At 30.8% G+C, this 23787-nt stretch overlaps 1 protein-coding gene across 4 annotated transcripts in view; it reads right to left on the bottom strand.

Moving 5' to 3' along the window:
• sick (sickie) overlaps positions 1-23787 on the bottom strand; it is a 192650-nt gene that overhangs the window by 67695 nt on the left and 101168 nt on the right. For 3 of the 4 annotated variants that reach the window (XM_068772957.1, XM_068772953.1, XM_068772955.1), the window contains 3 exons: positions 10897-11003; positions 2905-3001; positions 210-1955 (listed from right to left, as the gene is read on the bottom strand). In XM_068772957.1, coding sequence (XP_068629058.1) covers positions 210-1955; positions 2905-3001; positions 10897-11003 — 1950 coding nt within the window. Of the gene's footprint in view, positions 1-209; positions 1956-2904; positions 3002-10896; positions 11004-18317; positions 18504-23787 lie in introns of those variants that run through there. The other variant, XM_068772956.1, reaches the window with a different exon arrangement.

Genomic DNA, 23787 nt, shown 5'->3' on the forward strand with positions numbered 1-23787 from the left:
TGCACGCCGACCACTTGTGGATTGCGGCTCAACTGATGCTATAGGAAAATGAACAAAACAAATATACACATATGTATGTAAGATGATTGCAGTTCAACAGTTTGAAGCAGAAATAAAAATTCTGAAAATCAGTAAATATTTACGATTTCTCTTTAGTGTGTATTTGTATTACTGTAGTGTAAATATCGTAATATGTAGCTATTATTTACCTTTCATCTAGTTGCTGAAATTGCGATGCCTGTTGATAGTTGATTCGACGACCATAAAGTGACGCCCCCCCTTCCGACATGTAGCCATCCATTACGTCGTTTCTTCCGCGATCCATTTCACTGACATTTATTCTTCTTAAACAATCTCCATCAGACATGTATCCAGAAGCGATATCAAGATCACAATAATCAGGGTTAGAAAAACCAGGTCCGTAATTTATACGTTCTCGTAATCCTACGTTATCGCGGCCAAAGTTAGCTTTTACAGTATTTGCATGATGTGGATAACCCGGTATGTTTTTTTGTGCTAAGCCAGTTGTGCGCATCGGTAAGGTCAAGTGACTGTTGTAGCCTCTAAGTAATGGTCTCATAGGCATAACATTCATCAACGGATTATCATCTTCACCAAGGGAATTATCACGGCAATGTGAAGGTGTACTAGACCTACTATCAGGTTCTTGTTTTTTATTAAACTCTGTTAAAGTTTTATTATGATCAAAAATCTGTCTTTGTGCAGAATTATCATGGCGCTTTTGGGCTGCTTCTTTTTCTGATATCTCCGCTTCATTTATTACGTCGTTTATATAGGTAGCATTCATATCCATTCGTTTACTAGGAGTCATATTATTTGTTCGTGACATTTCGGATCCGGATTCACTAGAAGGTCTATAAATTACACTGCTGTCGCTTGAATTAGACTGCTGCCCTGTGGTGCTATGAGTTGAATTTGAATGTGAGCTTTCAGACATTTGTGATGATAAATTTTGAGTTCCGATATTAACAACTGGCATAGGAGAAACGGCTAAAGTTTGTTTCTGAGATATTTCTTTACTCAGGTTTGATTGTTCTCGTGCAAACGGATGAATACTGACATTATTTGCAGAATTCAAACTAGAGTTGCTTTGTATTGGACTTAGTTGACTATTGGTACTTTTATGTATAATATGCCTATCATCTTTAGATATTTTCGAAGTTCCTTTTACAGCAGCTGTTGGTTTTGGAATACCCGTGTGGTTTTGTCCTGTAGGTGATTGACATTGGTTTGTAACGTTTTTAGATTGAACACTCGTGTGATCGTGATTTTTAATTTCTGCAGCACTTTCTGATCGCGATTCTGCAAGTTTCATTTGACTTCCTGTCAACTTAACCATTTTCGTTTCCGCTTTATTTTTCGAAGTTGATCTTGTGTGATCTTCGATAACGTTTAATTTTGTATTACTCACAGACTTTGGTGCTGTTAGTTTGGATTCCTTATCCCTCGCTGGCAACTTCGGACTATTGCTTGTCTTGTCATTGCTACTTCTGATACTACTTTTATTTATGTTACTGGAAGTTTCTTTTGTGCCTTTAGAGCTAACAAATTTAGATTTTGTAGTTTTGCCGGACTTGTCTTTTGATAAAGTGTCGTTTTGTTGTCTTAGACTTTTAGGCCCAATTAAATTTGATGATTTGATATGTGTATTACCTGCATTGGAAGACTCATTAAGACTTAAACTAGAATCTGATCTTTCACTCTTCGCTGATGAGAACCCACTCGAGGAACTTGTGCGTTTTGAAACTGCAGTACTTTTACTGCTTTGTTTTTCATTTGTTACTTTTTCTTTATTAAAAAGTTTTAATTTATCTAACATGGACTGTTTAGCTGGCGTTCCATTATGATGAGAAGCTTGAGTATGCTGCGGTGTCTGCGACAATTGTGATGGAATTTTACTACCGGGAGCTAATAATGAAGAATTTGGTCGCGATCTGCAAAGAATATATCTTGTTAATTTGTCTACTAATATTAAAATTAAAATTAATATTATAAAATGTATAAAAATATATAATAAATGAATAAAACATGTTATTAAATTTAAAGATTAAAGTTTAACTTGGAATCAGAAATCAAAATTATACATTTAAACCTAATAATTATTATGAAACTCTTCATTATCCTTTGAATTATATGTAGTACAATATACCAAGAGAATCAAAAAAATACCAAACATACGAGCCCCCTTTTTTTTTATTTATTAAAACTCTTTTTTTTAGTATGTTCGGCATCGTCAAGCTAATCTGGTAAAACTTAACTTATATAGAAATAATATAAATAGGGAAATAAAAATATTTACGATAATAATACAGTAATATAAAATGAATTTTCAATATCAAATCTAAAATAACCCTTTTAAAGTTTTGCATTTTTCAACTTTAAAGAAATAAAAAATGTTACAGCACTTTTATATGAGCGTTTGATTGACAGAGTAAGGATAAAAAGAAGGCTTGTTTCTAATTTTAGTGTATGTAATAATAACACATTAAGACTCTTTTCGATTCAAAATTTATTAATCATGCCTCGTCTTAAAGTTTCACGATATTAATAAAATGCAAATTTAACAAATAAAATAAAACAATAAACATTTATCTGCTCAATCACCAAATAAAGAAAATTTGTAACCATCTTACTACATGAAGTGGACTAATCGATTGATTACATTGCGACAATTAAAACAGCATTTCTTTAATGAGAGTTACGAAAACTGATTTCAGTTATATTGTTCTTAATTTATACCAAATCGTACAATTATTATGTTCATACAATATATAGGAAGTATGTCATATCATCAGCACATAAATGATAACAATATTTTTAAACAATAAGTAATATATTAAAAATTAAGATGTAATGGTATAATTTAATTAATCAAATATTTACCCAGACGATGAAGCTGGTGCACGTGGTATAAAGCTAACTGCCCCTTGTCCTAGAGGACTGGTAGAGCGACTAGAACTAGCTGATAATCCGCTTTTACCTGTAAAGGAAACTTATGTTAATGCCTTGACATAAAAATAACTATTTGTGTATTACATTATTTTCATTACACGTAAACAAAAGAAAATTTTAATAATATACGCGAGAAGTGATAAAGCTCTTAGCTATTTTATTATTCATTAAAGCATCCCCAAGAGCAAGGGTTCTCCTCATTATGAGGGAGTGTGGAACATAGTCTGCTGCTCTACTTTGAGTTGGTATAAAAAGAGCTTTTGAATATGACTGAAAGGCACGCGGCTTTCCACGGTATGCTTTTTTTTCCTGAAGTTGTAAACATGACAAATTCTTAAGTCTCTCAACGTATACGAAGCGAAAACAATATACGTAGTTTAAAGTATATAAAAACATTTTATTAAACTTTAGAACCTTTAAAAGTTCGTTCACGTTTTATCTTATATCGTACGTCAGCTGAGCACACTGAGTAAACTTTTCAAAAGTTATATTTATTGAGATAACTTCAAGTTTTTATCGCAATACGGCACGGGTGGTTAGCGAACGCGACCTACTACTAAGCTTATTGAACCACAGTCATATTTATGTTAGTGTTTGTTCAAAACTTACACTATAGTAACCAATTTTATTCAAGCCGCTGTGCCCCTCGTAGCCGTTTAAAATTAAAACGAGGGGAAAGTCAGCTGATTGCAGCTCGAAAAATATTGGTTTCTTTTATCGATCCAAAGTCGACAAAATTACAACAACACTGACGTCATAGAGCGGTCATAAATGAATTCATGTGCGTATGAACCCCAAATAGGGGCAGTAAGAACATAGTGTTCATAAAGATTTTATATAACATTTGTCGTTACCAAAGTAATAAAACAAAATTTAATAAGGTTAGTAGGAAAAATAATTAAAATATAAATTTTATTTGGTTTTGTTGGACAATACTAATTGTTCGACGACACAAACAAGGAAATGCTCTTATATTTATTGATGAAATAACATGTTGCAGCGATGTTTTGTAATATTAGAAAAGAATAATTTATTATATTTTGTAAGAAGTCTCAAAATTTAAAATTATAATGATCATTTAATAACAAATTCAGCATGCAATTAATTAGCATATTGTTGTTTTTTATACTTTGTATAATAATAATCTCCAATGTATGTCAAAGAGAATTATAACCGCATTATCATTTAAATTTGGAACCAAAATTTTTTTTTCTATTAGTTGTAGAAAGTAGGTCACATATATTTTGTAATTCTACAACATTGTAGTTATTTAATATAATACTAAAATGATATAAAAATGTCATTTTCATAAATGAACCTAAAATAAAAAATTTATTACGATAAGCTTGTTTTGTAGATAAATAAATACATACATAGCGAATAAATGGCTAAACTTATTTTAAGAACCATCAGAGTAATTTAAATATTGTTCCTAAATAGTGTACACGTCATGAGAGCGAATTTAACAGTCTCAATCAGCAATGGTCAGTATCCGCTCGCAGTTCGGGTCGATCCATCACATGAGTTGAGTGGTTGATTCTTACATCCTATGTGTTATGTGTTATATGATGTACAAGGATGCCACTTGATAGAATTTTACAGTGCGGAGAAATAATCAAAGATATTTTAAAATTTAAACAAAAGTAACGGACTATTTACAGAATACGCTACAAGTAATTACTTGATAAGTAAGTTTACTTTATGACGGTTAATTATTTTTGTACGTATATCACTGATAATTAAATAGTACTTACGTTTGTGTCTCAAGTTCGATGCACGGAAACGTAACTAAATAGTTTTAATGCTTTGAACATTGCTTAATAACACCTCACATTGTACACAATAATATCGCAATAGTGTATATCGAAGTTAAATTTAAAATATGCGGTTTAATAAAAGTTTTTGAACGTTATATTGAAACAGCGCGCGCGACGAGACTTGCAACTCAACTGACGATGCATTTGAGTCTACGACAGTGCGTCCACGCGATATAACCGGGTCTAAATAATACTAAAGATAATCAAGATGCGAGACTTATGACTGTTGCAAGCTTAATGTAATGAAGTTGGCGTGAAAAAACAAATGAAAAGTAATAGGGAATTTTCAAAACATCGTACGTATGTACATTAACAAAGTACGATGACTTGCGAGTACATTACTTAATTTCTATGAGTGGGTGTGTCTGTGCATCTGCAGTATATGATCTTCAAACATATGTAGCAACTACTTAAGGTTTTTTAAGATGATAAATATATTCTATAGTAGACTAACGTATTAATAAAATATGCGTATGTATTAATTTATTATATTCCTGTTATACGGACCAAAGAATTAGCATATGACATAAGAAGCGTTTTAAAATGTCGTCAAAAGTTAAGCCGTTGATACAAGTGTGATCATTAATGTATAATTAAAATTGTAAGCGACGGCTCTCGACTAGTTCGTGTGTGGCAATCTTACGAATAGAATGACGTACTTTTCACTTATCATGGAGAAGCGAGAAAGTGAATAAACCTTCAGGTATGCGTGTCCGTTTTATTTTCGGCCGAAACAGACTCGATATTTTACAACCCATCAATGAAGACCGTTATTATTTGAAACTTTAATAGCATATGAATGTTCCATTGTCAGTAGTTTTTTTAAAATATGATAATAACCTTGGCTCGGTTATTACTTATGTAGTTTTAACACCAATTGCACTTGGACATAAATTCCGTTGGGCTGTTAGTATTAATTTAACGTAATTGAAGATGTCTAGTCGTTGTCATGAACTGTCTAAAAAACGATGTTGCTACATACATTGTAACATATAACGAAATAAAAAAGTTTTCATTTTAAAAGTTTCAAAAAACTTTCGTTTCATACATTCTCATAGAGAGAAGATAACTTATAATGAGTTATGTGGCGATACATTAAAAAATGCTGAGCATAAAATTAGCTTTTATTTTTGAATTAATAAGTGTAGTTTATTTCTTATATTACATATAGATGTTATCTAAATTTATTATCATTTTCTGGAAAAAAGACTCGTTAAATATGTAGGTTCAATCAATCCTTTTCTGGAACAATTCGGTGGCAGACAAAATTATGATGCATTGACATCGTTAAACTGTGAATTATCTGCGATGTTCTATTTAGGCGTGGAACTATTCCTAATATCTTCCACAAATATTGAGTTTTGAAACTTTTTATATTTTTTAAATAATATATACGAATCATCATGGTAATCACCTCGATGAGTAATTTAAAATAATCAATGAAAAATTACATAGTGAAGGCCGGGTAAAAATCAATTTTAGAAAGCTTTACATTTGTTCTAGTTTCGTTTTACAGTGATGATAGGTCTCGTTTTCGAAATGCCGTGTATAATACCAATATATTGTCTGATTCTGTGTCCAAACAATACTATACAAGTGTTATTGCTAGTATTGTTTTTTTTATTACAGAGCGCAAGCTTAGACTTTTTACTCCGAAGAATTTTTTTTATTTTTACTAAACTTGAGAAGCGTTTTGTTAGTATGAATGTATCCGTAGTGCTCCTTATGTAAACAATTTTATGTCCTTCTTAACGACATTCAAAAAAATCTTTTTCTTTTTATGTTTCAAGAATTACGTTCAAACAAATATTTACAATTTAAGATCATATGGACAAAGTTTTAAGTGCAGTGGTAGCCCAAAGGTAAAGGATTGAGACTTACGGTCATAGGTAGCGGATTCAGCTTCCTGGATACCATATTATATAATTCACACTTTTCATTAGTTTGATGATGATTTTTACTGGTTAAAAACAAGTTTCTATAGGTGGGACAGCAGCGTCCTCCGCGTACCACAATACCACACTGCAATCGCTAACCCGCTTGCCAAGCATGGCGATTTGTTGGAGGCCTATGCTTTGCAGTAAGCGTCTATGGGCTGAAACAACGACTACGACGATTTACTTTATCCTTCAAAACTTTTTCGTCCAAAATTTTAGTTTCATATATTGTGAAATTATTTATTGAAAAGATAAAGGGTTTCATACAAATTCTATAAAAAATGATTATAATATTTATTAAGAAATGATTTACAGAAGAAGTAAGAGTCAAGAAAGTTATAATTCTTCTTTCGATGGAAATTTCATCTACTCTACGTTAAGTACTTATTCATTTTTACTTTTTTTCTGCACATTATGCAATGTATTGCATTATTTTGTTTTGTATTATATGCATTCTCTACCAGTCAACCCAGAATGAGATAACAAGTAGGTCAGGACGTAAATGTCAAAGAAATATAACCCAAAACTTATAAAATACTATATTCATATAATATTTACTGTACTATTTATTCACGAATCAATTTTTACATTAAATTTTTCACGTTACGTATAATTTTGCATAACCATATTCCTTCATTTAGTAGTTCAAAGTTAAATTCTTAAAAACATGCGAATGGTTTCCGTATAATATATAATTCAATTAATCATGAAATGAAACTTTCAATTGTTATTAAGTGTGGCACTTGTGGTCGTCTCGAGTGCAAGCGTATGCATCCTGTTTGGCTTTAGACCTGCCATTGTCTAGGACCTTATTGCATATGCAATTATTAAATATAAGTAAAGGATGTGTAGCGTAACAGCATTTTAATTTAATTTAAAATTGTTTCATTTAGATGAATATATAGCTGCCCTGACATACTTCGTACTGCGGGAGTTATTTACCTTTCAGTGTTATAGAAAAATTAAATAAATAACACGTCTTATGTAATGGTCCAATGATTTAAAGCATTGTGTTAATTAAAAAAAATACGAGTACAAACTAAAAAGATTTCTATTTAATACGCTACAAGGCTTTAATAACTATAAATTTATGATTGTATAGTGAATTACGGTGTACGTTATTTTTTGTTTGATTACATCCTAACACGATTTTTTGGTTTTGATAGACGTCAAATATTGGACAGCTTGTTTGTATGTTAAAGTATTCGCTAAGTAACTCTTTTGTTCGTTTTTCTGAATCACTTAACAAATGATATAATTTTATGTCATATAAACTAATTTAACACAACCTCTCCAATGAAATGTGTCAGTTGATGAGATAAGTGCTGCTTGGCATTTGGCATTTACAATTTCGCCTACGGACAAACCGGCATTTAACCTAGACCTATTTACAGTAACTGTGCCCGAGGGCTTCTCCAGGTATCTTGGCTCGTGTCTTACATTCATTATTTTACCGTTATTTGAGAAACTTTGGCTTCTGAATAATTAGGCGTTAAGACTGGAAAAAGAAGCAGTATAAGAAACTCCAGCAACGCTTCTTTCTATATATATGTACATTTAAATAATAATTATACCAAAATAAACAGTTTATGTAACATTTACCCTCATATGTAAGAATACACTGTGCACTATTATATTTTCACTAGTAGTAATATTTGTAGTAACTGCGGTGCGCATAACAAAGGTTGACTCTTACCATGACCACGGGGAATTACTATTTATTTTCTGTCTACAGTTATAGAAATACGGTCTGCACAGTACATAAATTTATTTGTAAATGTATTTTTTTTTTGGTTTTATGGTAATAAATAAATAAAATATGACCTGTTTGGTGCGTGGCCGTAATGCGAGTATGCAGTAAACCGTCATAGTCATGATCTGACTACGAAAACATCCTCCAATTACAGATTGCTCAATATAATTGGGATTTCCTTGATTTACTATTTGTATAGTTACGTAAATGAAATCGGAATAATAATTAACATTGTTTCTAAAATCTTATAACGGACTTTAATTAAACATGTTTATCGAGATAAAAAATATCGTATAAGACAAAAAAGGCTAATTTTGATAATTAAATAAAATTAAAAAGTATATCAGTAACACCAACTTTTTTATCGAGAGATTATGAGATTTCGGGTATTTGAAATTGCAAATGGCGTTAACTAAAACCTCGTTTTTGGTAATTAAGCACGAAAGCTCCCCTAGGAACACCGACTGAAGCCGCTTTATGCTACATACACTTTATTATCAGATAGAACTTTACATTTATCTACATCATAAACATATAAGCTGCAATTACAAAGTACATGTTTTGGAAGTTAATATACTAGAAGCTAGCAAGGATTTAAAAAAGATATATTGAATACTCAAATGACAATTTCGAGTGAATTTGTGTACATGTTATTTCTTGGCTGTTATTCTTCCAATAATATTCTATTTTTAGAACGACTTCAATCTACCTTAGTGGCAGCTACAAATATTATTATGTTTCCGCAAGTCAACATTGCACAGAAGTTCCTAATGAGTATTTATTACCTTAATAATTTTTTATAAAATATTTATTGTTATAATTTTTGTCGTTGTTTCTAATTATTTTAGTATTCTTTTTACATTATTTTTTCACATAAGTATTATAATCAAAAACTAAATTAAAAACACGAAATATATTTATTTCTGTAATAAATTTGATAAGCATGTACGGTGTTAAACGTGACAGAGAATTAAAGTATGACATAATTACCGTTGAATTAATAAAGAATTAAAATGACGACAGTACATATAAAACGAGGCCATGAACCGTATTAACTTTTAACACTACAGTCTGTAACTAAGTAATGTATCTACAAAGTTGTGAATTGCACCCAAAACGTATTTGAAAATAGAATCGATCTATATGTAAATACGACAATGGCAGTCATATAAAGTTACTCGTGCAAACTTTAAGTAATCTGGCACATATTTATGCAATAGCATTATAAATAAACCATGATAGTGCATAAAACGTATGAGTTATTACAAATTGCTTTAGTACAGGCAACATCTACCGCAGAATTGTTAGTTATTGTGAAAAATATTGCATCAAAAGGAAAATATATACGGTGAAAGTAAAATATATTTGTTGTAATGTAAAAATGTTGCCTTTGTAACCAAATAATGGAAGTTTTGAAACCTTTGTCCGAGAGTGTACGATTTATTTGATGTGTTTTAATCTCTATGTTCGCTATCTTTCTACTTCAGCGAGTCTTTTGTAATGGTCTTACAGAATTTCATTATTTCAAACCATGTTCTTAGTTTTTTTTTTTTAAATATAAAGGTATTTCAATAGATGCGGCCATTGTAGTTATAACACAATTAATAAAATAAAGATTGTATCGTATTTTAAATAAGAATAAAGTCATATCAATGAAGCATTAGTTTCTTTTGAATCACTTCACTCGTATCCTATAACAACTTATTTATACAGATATATTTGTGTCACAAAAAGAAATCATTTTAATGTTTTTTTTTAAATCTGTAATGAATGATTCTGCGCAATTTATATATCACATTAAAGTGTTTGAAAGGTTGGTTTGACATTAGATGACGTAATATGCTAGGTAGGCTATACCAGTACTTGAACTGATCGTCATACCTAAGCCTTCCCTAGGTGAAATTTATAATAGTAACTATAAAAGTTTTCAGTAGTAAGAATTTAACTTTATGAACAGCCTAAACATGTACCTGTTTCGTTAAAAAACCTTATATTAAATTGTAAATATAATCGAACTGGAGGCAAAACATGTAAGGTTATCTTTCAATATACATAAAACAAAGCCTTATTTATTGCACCATTTATAATTCAAAAACGACTGGACAATTGTTTTAAGAGATTATATTTTTGGATTTTTTATTATCTTGAATACGATAATATATGTTGCTATGGTATTTATCAGTTAAAGAAGTATTATAAACAAAACATGAGTCTAATAAAAGTGTAAAAGGTGAACATAACAATTTAATGTAAATTTAAAATACGTAATCTGCTCAGTCAATGACAGTTCACCGAATCAGTTAGTATTCAGTTAAAATAAAATAATAGATTAAAAATATAAAGATTTATACTCGTTATCTTTTCGATTTTTTCGTAAAAGAAAAATCAAATTTTATCGTGAGATCTGATCACATACCCGCATGTCCCGGTGTGGCAGGCAAAGGTCGTTTGTCTGGCGGGGCACGGCGCACAGCCGCCGCCGACGCGGGTAGCGGGATCGAAGTCTGCAGCACCGACACTTGTCTGGAAAGAAATTTCTAATCAAATACTATCCAAGTTATCAATATTTACACCAGAAAGTAAACTTTTCTCCATCGTGATATAAATGTAAGCATGCTTTTATCTGTGGAAAAGTCCAAATCGTTCGCGTGAAAAGGAAGCGTTGATTGGTTCTATTTACTTTACTTTTTATGTCTAACTTCGTGAATTCATTATCATTTTAGCTACAGGATGACAATTGTTAGATATGGCCTCTTCCATAAATTTTCAAGTGTGGGCGACGACCTGCGCAGTTCTTGGATTGATTAACCTGTGACTTTATGTATTTCTCGGACAGCGACGACAGGTACAAGGAAAAACTCATTAGAACTTTTTTTTTAATAAACAAGAAAATAAAAAAACTTAGATATATACAATATATAAACAAACTACAGACTAAATTAAAATATCTATTCTTAGCTGATATGCATTTGTCGTAAATCAAAACAAAAAAAAAAGGATGTGTTTATTAAATAATCGTATTAAACTTTATGGAGTGCGATATTAAAACTTAATTTCTGTAAGTAATCATTAAGACAATAAATCAACGAATTGATTGATGATAAAGGGTTTAATTTTTTATTAGACTGCGACAGGTCATTACATTTTGACAGTACTGACTGAGTCTGGCGTTTCAGCGTGACCGCGTTGTACAATCGCGTAATTGGTGACGATTAATTATTGTACAATATACACATATTATATAAACACCTGATTTTTAAAATATAATCATTGACAATGGTGGAAATTAAATAACATACGTTGCTCGTTGGGGAATATAACTAACGACGCACCGACGGCAAGAGAGTCGTTTGAACCGCCGAGGCATTTAGATCACTCATGGTGTTAACTATGTAAGTCTTGTATAAGAAGATACTCCGAAAGTATTTTGTATTGGAAGTGTGATAGTAGTGTTGGCTAAAGTTCATACTACATTAAAAAAAAACTTTTTTGAGGCTATTGTCTCAACTCATACTGAATATTATGATCATAATTTCAGTCGTGGGACGTCTATTGCAGGGTATCGGCTTCTCTGGATCTTCTCTGGGTTTCTTTTTTATTCTCTGTTTCTTTATCTGGATTAGGTCAGAAATTAAATATTATTCCTAGCAGCCCACTATCGGCTTAGCAGATTATTTCGTCTCGAATATGATAATATGACCTTTGACGGTAGATATTGTCCATGGCATTGGCCTTAGGTCTTCCATGTCTTACACCTTATGTAGAAACCTGTCTTTAGTTAAACATGGTGGAACGCCAAGTGGAATTTCAAGGAGCAAATTCCACCAAACATTCAAGATTGAGTGTGATGTGGCAGCGTATAATGTAAGAAGAAGAAAAGAAAGATCTTAACAGGAATGATTTAAGAGCGCAAAAATAAAGATTATGTGATTTTTTTTATAAAAAATAGATAAAAACCCTGTCCAAAAAAACAACAGGGGTTAGAGAGGTCCCTATAGCGGAGGTCTTCTAATTCAATCAAGATTGGTAGTCCACGCATTTAGACACATCCTCATGTCGAAGAAGCTAACCATTATATTTTGGGCTTCTTCCTACTGTTATTTCGAAGCAAAATACAGGTTTAAGTAAACGACGAACGTGACCGAAACGATGCACCAACAATTTTTCGCATTGCCAATTAGTCCTGCTACGTGATCTAGTATTTTAAAGTATTATTTATAATTATTTTCTTTTTCAATAAATCTGTTTCAATCTTGACTTTTCCGCTACTTTTTTTCTTCAGTAATCCTTTAAGTAATTAAACCTTTGCGTGCCTGCGCTAAGTTTCCATCCGGCGGTTGTGGATATCCTTTATTTCCTGCATCGTATACGTTTAATAAACTCTGGAAAAGTTTCTACAACATGCATTATCAACGATATTGACAGAGAAGAAGAAGACTTGTAGATGATATTGTTATTATAGTTATAATTTGCAAAAAAATGAACATGTCTATAATAAGTATATATAACAAAAACAAATGTTGTACATGTTTATATTAAATATTAATAGAATTACGACTTAGAAATTACGACGAATTAATACTTATGTTGTTGACACGGCTAATAAAATAAAAAAAATTAAAAATCGATATAAACCCAGTTATAAGAGTTATTAAATGAATCAAGAGAACTGCTAGAACTATGCAAGAATTAACAAAGAAGCATCACATTTTTTTTAAAACAGAGCATTATTTAAATTATGCTAATTAAGAATTAGCATTATACCTGAAACAATTTTTTTGCGTTTTTATATTCATTTATATATTACAAGTTTTTTTTAAATGCAAGTTCATTATTTGGAATAATTAAGAACCTAGTAAATTTTTTTAAGTTTTATTCATTTACTATGTTCGGAATAAACATTACTTTTAACATTTTTTATATTTGTTCGTATTTGCGAACAAGGAACGACACTCTTGGTTTAAAATATGTAGTAGAACTCTCACATACTCATGGCACTTACAATGCGGCGAGAGTCAATTGTACGAGACTAAAAAATTGCTATTTGCCAGACGTAATGCTGGCTAAAACCCAGGAAGAGTGCCCTTTATATGCGGGCAATGTCCGGGCATTGACGACTTCTAAAATTCTTTATGCTCAAGATGTACCTGTCAAATACTAATTGACTTGAAAAGGATAACGATATTTTTATCATTTTTTTAGTAACGTTTCAATAAGATAAAAATCCATTTTCATATGTATTTACAGAGTGATTGATTATAGGCGTGTAAGTTTTAAAGTGGTGTGTCTATAGCTCATTTGTTGTCAATTAATATATGATACACCCTGCTGCTTATATGATGAAGATGATGTAATTATTTATGAATTTCCTTCATCCTCTCCGAACAATCTTCTTCGTAATCTTCTAGAAATATTATTAAATCATCTCTTTTCTTTCTTCAAGCAGAAGAAAACGATCCTCTAGTTTAGCTGCCGCAATGTTAATGATCACTACACTTAAAATCAGTCGAAAATTCTTTTATATTAATTATAATTCCTCTGAGTGATTCAAATAAATCTGTTCTTGACTTTATAAGGAGACATATCAGTCTGATATATTTAAGCTAATAAAATATTACGAGAAATGTAACCAAGATTTGTTTTTTTAAGAACTAATCAGAATTATTCATACTTCCATAAACGTGATAACATGTGCATATTTTACAGATATTGTCTAATAATTGAATATAAACAAATAAGTAGGACAGTTACAAAATACGATTGCGTCGGTTAATTTTTTTTTTTTCACTAAGCATCTATTTAAAAAATTCTCATTTCAAAGACCAGCATAGCATAACGACAAGCTGTTCAGTAACTTAATACGTATAAATTAAGTGGAAAATAAGTGCATAAAGCTTCGTCAGCGGAACAAGTGCAACAAACTCTCTAGAGCACTACGGATTTCGATGTTCAAGATACTTAAGTAGTCCCAACACTTTTTGAAAGGGATATTATCTCCGGAACGTAATAAGGGAGCTTTTACCGCGTATTTTTATTTAAAACAAAAATTACGAAAGCGCATAGATTTGAATGGACTTAATTTTAATATTATGATCATACAGCGAGCAACATATCCAATATTACAACATTCGAAAAATATTAAATTTATTGTTACTGAAATTTGGTGGATAGATATCGTAAATACTTAACCGCGTTAAGAAGTATTTCAAAGGGGCTTACTTGCTCAAAACAGTTTTGTTTGAGAATAGAGTAAATTATTATTCAATGCTTTGAAAATTCTAGACAGAGAATTAAACACTAGCGCCCTCAAAAGTAAGCTCGTTGTGATGGCACTATCACACTACAATTTATATTATTTGCTACTAGATGGCGGTGTCAAACATTCTAAATCCAATTTAATTTGCTACGTATTTGAAATTCAAACATGATGACATTACAATATATTCATAAACCATCTACTATTTAACCCGAATAAATAAGTTGCTCTAATGAACAAAAAACACAAAGCTGTGAATTCTAATTTTAAACTTCTACCTTTTAAAATACCAATATAATGTAATGGCTGCTATGGCCTAAGGTTCGGGAGTAGATACCACAGACTGGCAAACGCGTGTGACGTCCACTAACAACGTGGATCAGACCTTGTTATTATCAAAGTGTCGCACAATATTAAAGTTTACATATTAAAAATCTGTAGGGTGGCCTATGTCCAACAGTGGACGTCATATGATTAAGATGATATTTTGTAAGATTTAATTACCTTAAATGAAAATTAATTATAGTAAATATGTTAGTGTTTCATTACGTGTATTGTAACACACTCCACTATTTGATTAAATAATTTCAGATTTTTGTGAAACTAATAATAAATAAAATTAAATGTCACTATAAACCAGCACATGGTTATTGTGAATATGGATATAATGATTCACTATGCAGGTCCCATCAAAGTTTGTTATCAATAAACCTCATTGTTAGGAAATGAAACTCGAGCACCGATCCTTTGTCTTAACGAAAGTTTGAGTTTGAACGAAATGTAAACAGTGAACATCTGCACGCGATCCACCAGACAGCTTTGCGTAAGAGATTTGTTATTTGACAACCGCTTGTCACTTGTTTAATACTAACTTATAACTAATTGATTCGCCTCTCAATAGGATCGTATTTTTAATGTAGAGATGGATAAAGAAAAAAACGCAGATAGAGACTATAAGCGATAGTCAAACACATAACAGTTTAAAAATAAAAATATTTGTTTTATCAATATGAAAATTCACTTGATTGCTGCCAAGTCCGCTTAAACACTATGTTCAACTGTTTTAAATGGGCTTAATCAATAACATATTAACGCTACATTTTTTTAAAATGACGATTGACATTTTTAGTAAACGTTTTGCTTAATCATGCAAATCCTTTTTACTCTTGCAAGTAGAATTTCGTGAATTATGTTCTTAACTCGCCTCTATTTGGCAAAAAAAAATATTCCTACAAATTTTAATGTTTCTAAGCTTTATATCTCCAATGATATTTTGATGAATCAATACATAAAGGTCGAATTTTATTTAAATAGTTATTGAAATAACCATTAAAACATATGTAACCATAATACGAAATATATCACTATTTTAAATGTAATTGATATTTCTATTTATTTATACTTATTATGCCGAAACTAAACAAACGAATTGTAATAGTTCAATATTGGGCTTAGAAATCTGTCACTTAGGTTCAGTAGAGAACGTGACTTGGGTTTCCGGGGTAACGCCGTTCGGAAATGGAGGCTGTCGTGGATCCAACAAGTGACGTCACGACGTTTCATTACGTATTCCTACGCGCTGCCGTTATAGTCATTGTACTGATTGAAATCTGCGATATGAAATGTGTAATAGATTAAATTCTATTTATATATGTTCAATCCACATGATTACGTGAATAAACAAAAATTTGGAATATGGATAAGCAATTAAGATTTTAATTGCATTGTTAATAAACACATTCTATTTATATGAATAATAATAAATTGCCTAAAAGCAATTTGCAAAACTGGAAAAAGGGGAGTTCAAATGGACCAATTTATGACCAATTTATGTTTTTATTGTCTTACCTAAAATAATAATGTAATCATGGTATTTGTTGCACGGTCCTTATTACAATCCCACAAAATTTCTTTACCGTCCAGGTATTTTGCATGCACAGCTTTAGTGATTCTTTGACGGCTTTCACTGATCTATCTTTATTAAGTTTGGACAAGCCCTGGATCTTGAAACATTGACTCTACACTGGATAACAAGTCAAGTAATGGAAAATTACGCCATCTTCTTTTGGATAACGTATCTAAAGTATTTGTATTTTTTTATATAAAATATTAAAGTGAATCCTGGAACCTGTTGCTTGATTTGGGGTTTTAGGAGAAATCATATTTTTGTTCCAACACAACTTTTTAAGGCATAGATATATTTCTATTCTATCGCTTTTATCGTCCATATTTGTGCATCTTTAGAGGACTGACGATTTTACAAGAAGATTTTATTCTTCGTAATGGTATAGTAAATTATACCATAACTGATAAGATTTGAATTCTATCAAGATAGTTGTTAAATCCGTAAGTTCACAATAAACATATTGATGTTTGAATTGCCATTTGCCAATCATACAATGTCTAAGCTACAAGCTTTGTTAAAGCCACCACCATCAAACCACTAAGTAAGTTTATTTGCATCAACAGTAACACTAGCGGAAGATCAAAGTTTACTCAAACGCTTTCACGTTTACGTTATCGATCTTTGTTTATGTAAAACTTTATGAAGCCAGTTTATAGCATGGCGATCTAAGTGAACTAGATGTTTGATACTGCTATTAAGAACCAGAACAAAGAACTCTCGTGTTAGCGTCAAATTAAGTGTGAAATTTCAACCGGGGAAAATAGGTCTTGTTTAAAACGCACCTCATAACTTATATAACATCGAACATTCACTGGCGTTTTACAAATGTGAGCATTTTGAAACTATTTTTTTCATTCCTTTGTTAGTAAATAAAAGTGAAAATAAATACAATAATATTTTAATATAAGTTCTCTGATAAAACTTGTACGAGATATGGTTACAAATTGACATCAAAAGTATATTACAAAGCAATGTGTATGCTTAATCATAGAAGACAACATACATATAGAGTAGTAGAATAAATAATCTATATGTATTATAAACTATGAAATATTAAACTATTAAATTTCAATAAAAAATTAAAATAATCTCTTCATACAAAAAAACTTAAAAAGTTACTTTTAACAAACACTTTTTCGCAACATTTATTGCTTTGACATCTTCAATAATTAGTAGTTTTAATTATAGTAAAGATTTATTCTTCAATAATAATAATGACATTATATAATTCATACTATTTATTCATATTATTATCGATTATGCGCCATTATATGTACATATAATGATTACTAATGAACAACACAAAAAAGTCCCAAATTCACATAACATATAACCAAATTAAATTTCTCGGTATTGCCACCCCTTGCCTTTAAATACGTGGCTGCGTAATTATTAATATTAATTACGTTACTTATTATTTGACTTAGGTTTTTACACTTTCACAATGAATTCCAAAAAGCATATATTAAAATCGTTATATTTAAAGCTTAACACATCGTTAAAGAATTTTATGTTGCTATTTAAAACGTTTAAACACATTTTAATTTATGTAAGCATATTTACAAAAATACATGAAAAATTGTGGAAACTTATTTACGTGAAAGTTCAGAAGTAACTAGCTACTTTTAATTAAATATCTATTTCTTAAAACAAATTAAATTTCTTATGTGCGTACCTTCTAACTTCAGGTGAAGTTGGTAGACTCCTTGATTTTCTGCTTTTGCTGTGATGTCTAGAGTGCCCTTGTCCGGAGTTTGCGTTACCCATGGTTGAACAATTACCGCGCTCACTTTAGCTACACTTCATATCACAACAATGGAGTCCTAACGTAAACATTATTCTTTAAAAATATCACAACACATTTACTGTTCGGATCGTTGTCGAAGTTTTCGCACATTTCGCTGTAAAGTAATATAATGACAGTGAAGTTTGTGAGAGCGGTCAACTACCTACATTTTTCTGCAGAAATTTAACTTTTATTTACTAAATTTATCAAAAGAATACAAGTAAATGATAAACCTATTAACGAGTGTTAACTTTTACAAGTTTCGTAAGATTGTCATTTTAAATAACCGTATACAGAATTATATTGTATCTTATCGCTTTCCGAAAATCATAACAAGGTTATCTATTAACAAGTTTGTACTCTCCACTCCAGAGCCTTAAGGCCCCAGAGGATATCCGTTCTGCGTACTATGTAGTCTGCCTACTGCCACTTGAACTTGCCAATCCTCTGGACTATATCTACTTTTTTTGTCTTCGAATTTCCAAATTTGAAAATCGACCTGGAAGAAAAATCCTGAGCATAGCCCTCTCCATGGCTCGTTGTGAAACTGACAGTTTGTTCATAACATTCGAAGTGCGAGACTACGTTTACTGTATATTATAACACCATTTACTGCTCTGTAATGGCATCTAAATCATTATGTAATGGCGTTTGTACAGTCAGTATGGGTATGCAGATGTAAGCTAAGATTCCGGCGATAGTTGTAACCAATACTGAGCAATGGTGCAGGCCAGCCCCGCAAATGCCAACGCCGGCCATCGCTCCAACATTGCTCGAATATCAGAGGTCGTATGATCGTATCCGTTGAGTTGCGGCGTACCTACTTCCCTGTCTACTGAACCGATAGCACGAACTGTTTCAATATTATAATTTCGAAATTAATTAGTATTTTTTGTTACGAATCATTAATATTACGCGATTAATGTTCTAGATGGAAATCTATAAAAGAGTTTGAAATGTTAAAAGTTCTTGTAAGCGATTGTTAGAAATAGGAGGTAATCTCGGAAAAGTAGTAATAGAGTATAGTTTTGGAGAAACCCTGTTTAATATTAGTCGTTGTAAAGTGTTGCTGAAAAAGGTTTGACGTTTATAATATTGTATATTAAGTTTGATTAAATAAGTAAAAGTAACCTATAATTTTTTACATTTCTTGCTCGCAAAATAAATATAAAATGTTTATCTCTAACAACCTACACATTTAATTAAAAGTTCGTGAAACACAGACACAATTTTAGAACGCAAAATTAATCGATGTAACATTTTTAAATAATAAGTCTGTACAGAGATAGCCAAGCAGATGTAAAAAAAATCGACACAAATATAGGATATGAAAATATAGGGAGATAGACAGATACTATATTATTTATATAATCACTCTACAGATAAAGAGAGACCTAAATACGAGGAAATAATATAAAGTAAACAAAAACTACACACACACTACAGGATATTAAGGCTATTTGACTAGATATTTTGGAATAGAAATGATAAAAATAAATACAATATGCATCAGAATATTATCATATAATACAGATGTTTTTCTGCAATGTTTCAATGTTACACTTTTTGGAAATAATCATTATTTTAGCCGCAGAACATTCACTGCTGGACATACGTCTACCCTATACTTCCAATAGGACTAGCAGGAAGCGGCCTGCGTTCAGTCTTTTCCAGTCACTTTAACAATGTCATCAATCTAAAACTTACATACATATAATAAATTTAACTAATTATTAATAAGAATATACCAACACAAAAGACAAGTTTAATTGGTAAAATATGTAAAAACAAAACAATGAAAAATAAATTTAAAAGGGTTATTAAAATTGCGCATAAATGATGTAATATTTTTTTATTTCTTAAGGATAAATAGTTTTACAAAGAAGAGATAATATTAATAACATATTTGTATAACGAGTAATCGAAGAAATATTTTGTTACAAAGCCAGCATTTGTTTATAAAAAGTCTTTCTTTTTACTTTACCAGCGATGTCGCGTGTTTTAATTGATCAAACGTTATCAACAATTGAATGTAATGGTAGCTTAGAAAGAGGGGCCAGAACGATTAGTTATTATTGTATCGTCATTCGGCACAAGACAATGGAGAAAAGAACATAATTACCGGGACACTGGCAGTTTAAAGTTCATTGCCCTTGCGCGTACTGTATTCGTATCGAGATATCACAAAGTTGACAAGAACCAGTTAAACACGCTCAAAAGCCTTTTTAATGCATATACTTTAAATTTGTACACTATCCAGAATAAACAGAGCTCATTGTTAGTATTGGAATAAAGTAAACTGCAGTTTATATGCATTATGGAAATTATCATACGACTGCAGCGGGCCTCGGTTCAATGGTGCGTGGATTACACACGCTTAGAGGAAATTATATTCGTAACGTTCACAGACCGATATCGATATTTTAACAGCAAAATAGTAAGTATATTTTATTTAACAATATACCACAGCGGTGCCCAACATGTCTGCGGACCTCCTGGTGCTAGCCCGACCACAGTTCTATAAAGGACCTGTTTTACATTCAAGATTGTGTTCTCATATATAAAGTTTGTAGGTAACTACTCATAGAAATTTGGTTATTTTAATACTAATTTATTTATCTGATAAGCACAAAAGTAGCTATACAGCTGATATGTTGTCATACTAATAAAAAACCTATCCAGTCTATTTTGAAAGCATTGAGTGCGCGTTAAATTTTAGAATTTTGTTTCATTGGCAATAAAACGGTTGTTTATATGTTAGTGTTACAAACAAATTGATTTATTTTAGAAAACACTACAGGTAGTTATATTTAGATTAAGTCAGACAAGCCATAATTATTAAAAATAATTTTTCAACCAAATGCCTATGGGAATTTATAATGCTATGAAACCAAGACAAATTTGACATTTACCGTAGGAATTATTACGCAAGCAGTGAAATAATTTTGTAGCTCTATGATCGATATTTTCTAAAAAGTTTATAACTATTTTCGAATATGGATTTCAGCTGACAAAGGCGTATTCAAGAAAAAAGGTTTAAACAAATTCTCTCGAAATCAAATATGCTACATTTTTTGTCTATCACTCCATAACATATGACATGCACAATTTGAAACGTAACATTTACAACTAAAATATTACTATACTATACCTCTTCTAGATTTGAACTATGATATTTAAAAATTAAACCATGTTTTATCATTAAAATGTTACGCGTCTCCCAATATTTTATTATCTTTACCTAACTATAAATAAAAAATAACAATAAATAAGAGCTATATCATAACAACTCGTCAGACGATTAATAATGGCACGAGGAACGAGACATTGCGATAAGTGACGGCATAAATGCGTCTAAATAATTCATGAGAGCTTCACCTAAGCTCCAACGCCTACTTACGTATATCTACAATACATAATGACAATGGATAAATCGCGTAAAAGGATCTAAGACCACTCGTGAGATGTCAAATGTCGCGCGTGAGGGTTAAATCTAGATTCCCGTGTGATTCACTGCGTTTCACTGGATTTAAATTTTGTATAGTTTACGGTTCTAACAGGGCAGTGTTTTAATGACGCCATTGGAAACAGCAATTATAAAAGGCGCATTGTACACAAATCATTTGTAATTGTTTTTCAACATAGCATTATTCGATATAATAAATTTAAGAAAACTTACGATTATATATCTTTTGGAACCGATTTATTTTAAACTAATAATAATACATAGTAATTTTAAATAAGTTGTAAAAGTATTAAAGCTTCGCTCTGAAATACGTTACTGTAATTTATTTTTTCTATTAAAATTCATGAGGCCAATAATTTCAAGCAGTCTGCAGGGACAGATAATAAAAATATATTTATTTTCATATGTACTAATCCGTTTTTTTAGTATATTATCATTACGTTATTTGATATTTCTCAAACCATTGATTTTTGGATACAGTTTACCATGCATTATTTGACTGCAAGTGAACTATACCTTTAAAGCTTATATACCTATTTCCAATCACCATGTATAATATAAAAGTAAAAGGGCATTCTCCTCTTCCTTAAACAAATATATATATTAAATGTTTATTTATTAACAGAAAACGGCATGAATAATAATATAAGTATGTGTATAGGTGTACGTGTATATGAATTGTAACTATTTGATATTAATTAAAATATCAAATAACCTATTACGCACATTATTTGCGTAATAGATTAGTTGATAACAATTAAAAGTATTAAGATAATTAATATGTTTTAAATTAATATTCTCTTTAAATTTAATAAATATATTCACTAAAATGCTCTAAAATCTCCTCTACCTACATTGCGTAAACAAAGAATCGTGTTGAATTCAAAATTGGTTGTAGTATAAGCTTCACTGTGAAACAAAAAAGACGTAAGCTCCTTTGAGCTGTGTCAGCCCACAGTCAAACAGAATAGCATTTCGTGGAAGTTGACGCCGACGGGTCCGCACCACGCGTGCATGTTTATGCTAATTCATCCATGTAGCTGTCGATAAGTTTTGAAAGAAATTTTCAAACGCATACACGTTTTTAATTTTGTTTTGTGTGTAGTCATTATAATAATAAACACTAGTCAAAAAATTAAATATTGTGTAGTTTTCTGTAGATATTAGGGGGACCGGAAAATAATGTCGTTTCTGTCGATATATTTTACAAAAAAACTCATTGATTTTTACCGCTCCGGCATTGAATATTTGTATACTTGATGTCAAAGATTGTTAATAACGAAGGTAAATATGTTGTTGTTAAAAAAAAAAATTAAAAAATGTATAGTCGTGTGAATATAATAAATATTTTAATTGTAATGGTTAGTTTATAAACTCAACTTCTATGCACATTAAAACAATTTACGTGTGTATGTGTATAATGTGAATTATTTTATTTAATGCATCAAAATTACAGTTTTGAGGTTTTTTGAAACACAAAGAGACTAGAAGAGTTAGCTGATAGTTCAAGTAATATAATTATTCATAATCAAATGTGGAAGTACCACATTTGTTTATGAATATCAAAGTTTTGTAATTAACGTATTCATCTGTTGCTTATAATAGTAAAGGTTATCAGATACACGTGGATCTATACCTAAGAGTGGATTGTCCCTTTTTTAAACACTGTAAGAACTTTTATTGTCAGGACATGGCTTAAAAGTACAATTTGAATAGTGAGTAACTGAAATTGATACGTGATGGAAATAAAAAAAATATTTTAAAATTTGTGCAGTCCTGGTTTTTCGGGTCAGTGAGTCATTCTTTCGTGATGACATCACTTAACTGTTCTTTTATATTTAGTTTTAAATATATGTTATCGTTGCTGATACAATACGTTTTTCGGTAACCACA

This window comes from Battus philenor, unplaced genomic scaffold, assembly GCF_028537555.1.
Source record: "Battus philenor isolate CCGP_79_NKW_IND1 unplaced genomic scaffold, ilBatPhil1.0.hap1 SCAF_5, whole genome shotgun sequence".
Taxonomy (NCBI): domain Eukaryota; kingdom Metazoa; phylum Arthropoda; class Insecta; order Lepidoptera; family Papilionidae; genus Battus; species Battus philenor.